The 2,380-nt window shown below is 33.8% G+C and overlaps 1 protein-coding gene across 1 annotated transcript; it reads right to left on the bottom strand.

Moving 5' to 3' along the window:
- Positions 1-179: 179 nt before the first annotated feature.
- LOC141819160 (tubulin alpha-5 chain-like) lies at positions 180-1,428 on the bottom strand. Its single transcript, XM_074706510.1, has 2 exons — positions 1,222-1,428; positions 180-378 (listed from the first exon to the last, which is right to left on the bottom strand). Exons 1-2 carry the CDS (start codon positions 1,332-1,334, stop codon positions 195-197), a joined length of 297 nt encoding a protein of 98 aa, XP_074562611.1. The 5' UTR covers positions 1,335-1,428; the 3' UTR covers positions 180-194.
- Positions 1,429-2,380: the final 952 nt, after the last annotated feature.

The raw sequence follows: 2,380 nt of genomic DNA, 5'->3' as shown, positions 1-2,380 counted from the left end.
CTTGACATACTGCGTTCGATTTGTTTTACTTTAGTTGATGGTTTATGTCATTTTCTTTCCTTTGAGTATAGGGGATTATTCCTAGATTAATAAATGGTTATATGAACTCAGTCTTAGTTTATTTTATCTAATAAAGTTATGGATGTTCTTTTATGTTAAGACTCTCTTATTGTATGAGTCCCTTTACTATATAGTCACCAAGTGAGGTACCTCCCGATGGACGGGAACGACACCTCCGGGTCATGACATCCAGTCCTCACTTCATCAATCACTGTGGGCTCCAGATCTACAAATATGGCCCTTGGAACATGCTTACCAGCACTGGTTTCACTGAAGAAGGTATTAAAAGCATCTGTTGCAACTCCTATTGAAGTATCGCTGCGAAAACAAAAGAACACATTAGCAAAAACCAATCAGATCATAGATCACAATTTTTCATAAGCAAACCAGTTCCCTTTGATCAATTATGAAATCATTTACTTGCTAGAAGGTATAGGCAGTTCACTGAAGACATATTTATCTCATCAAAGATCATTAAAGCTATCTAGCACATGGGAAGTTCGATAACAAATTTAGGAAAAAGTAAGTGCATTTCTTAATCATTCAAGGTGCTATACAGTCAGAGATTAAGGTCTCCAACTCGAATTATGGAGACAATAATACTCGGGAAAGTTTTACTCTAAACAAACTACGCGAATTAACTCAACAATCATGATTATTCAACTCAGCATTAAACAAAAAAAAATAACTACAAATGAGATACTACCGAAAAAGAATGATGTTGGAAGAAATTTTGCCAACTTTTGAAATCCCACTCTATTTACCTTGTGGACAAAAAACAATAATAATAATTAAAAGTATCAGACACATCCTATACGAACAGTCGCTAGATCTCACACCAGTAAGTCAATCTGCGGCTAATCAAGTGACCAAAAGATAATCAAGTATATTTTGTTAAGCTGGTCACGCTTTTGAGTGTACAAAATTGAGCTTCTTATGTATAACGAATTAGGTCAAAGATCAAGTAAGCAACTATAAATCCAGAAGGACCATCAAGAAAAAAAACAAGGAATATCTACAAAAGCAAACTTTTGATGAGATCCAACAGGAAACGTATCAACCAAACGTAGCAAAAAAAGAAAATCTGCCTCCTTTTCCCCAAAAAGTAAGTGCAAAGACATCTTTTATCAGCGAATTCTGCGCTAAAAATATGATTAGTACCTCGGCATCATGCCATCGGGCTGGATGCCGTGCTCGAGGCAGTAGAGCTCCCAGCAAGCATTGCCGACCTGGATGCCGGCCTGACCAATGTGGACGCTTATGATCTCCCTCATCTTCTTCTTCTTCCTCTTCTGTAGATCTACGACGCTCGCTTGCAAAGGACGAGCTTTTTTTTTGCGGAAGAGGAGAGAGGGCTTGGCCCTCGTCGGCGATCTAGATCTTGGCTTTGGAGAGAGAAGGGAAGCGGATTTATTTATTGATGGCGAGGACAGGACCTGTCAGGAGGGCGTGAGGGCGGGCCCCAGCCAGCAACCGCCAGCTGTCACAAGGAGTCAAGAGTCATGACTACACTAGCGGGCCGATCACGTGCATTGTCTCAGTTGCACCTCGGCCTTTTGCCGGCCTTTTCTCATTTTTTATTAAGCTATTTAAAAATGGTAAATTTTATTTTAACCTTAGCAAAATATCTCAGTAAAATTTTTAATTCTCATCGTTTTACCCACTAATAATAACTAATGACATTACATTAACTGAAGAAATAATGATGTAACAATTGACAAAATCCTATTGGAGATTAGAGTAAAATAAATTTTTGAAAAATATCACACAGTATGTTATTAAGAAAAATAAATTTAAAATTTAAAATATCACACTATTATTTTATTAAGAAATGATATTATTAGCAACGAGCTAGATTATAGAATAAAATTTTATATTGTATCAAAAAAAATGAAGGGTTGAAATAATAAAACAATTTTTATTTTTTTTAAATGTCAAAAATGAATCTGACCCAATTTAATTCGAATCTATTCAAAAATTCATATTAAAATCAGAGATTTTTAGATTCAAATTGAGTTCGGATTGAGAGTTTGGACTGAATTGAGTTTGATCACATTTGAATTGATCCGAGTTGATTCAAATTTAAGATTTAGAGATTTTTTTTATTTAAAGCAAATTTTATTTTAAAAATTAAAATATTTTAGTAGAATGTTAGTATAATAATAATAAAATATTAAGATAAAAATTAAAAATGATCATAAAAAATAAATTTTTAGATTATTCAAGTTATACGGATTCGAGTTAAAGTTTAGGATTTGTCAGATTCAATTCGAATTCAAATGGAGTTCGAATTAAAAAATTTTTATAAATTCTTTTTACT

The sequence above is a fragment of the Curcuma longa genome, unplaced genomic scaffold (genome assembly GCF_044706935.1).
Source record: "Curcuma longa cultivar G26 ecotype Majalengka, Jawa Barat unplaced genomic scaffold, ITB_CL_G26_1.1 contig_28030, whole genome shotgun sequence".
NCBI classification, from domain to species: Eukaryota; Viridiplantae; Streptophyta; class Magnoliopsida; order Zingiberales; family Zingiberaceae; genus Curcuma; species Curcuma longa.
This window is presented reverse-complemented; position numbering and strand designations above follow the sequence as displayed.

What these genes read in the sequence shown, in the direction of transcription:
- LOC141819160 (XM_074706510.1), bottom strand. Translation starts at nt 1,334, where the DNA reads ATGAGGGAGATCATAAGCGTCCACATTGGTCAGGCCGGCATCCAGGTC. An exon ending in CCCGATGGCATGATGCCGAG is followed by an intron (nt 379 to 1,221) that starts GTACTAATCATA and finishes TTGTTTTCGCAG; the next exon opens with CGATACTTCAATAGGAGTTG.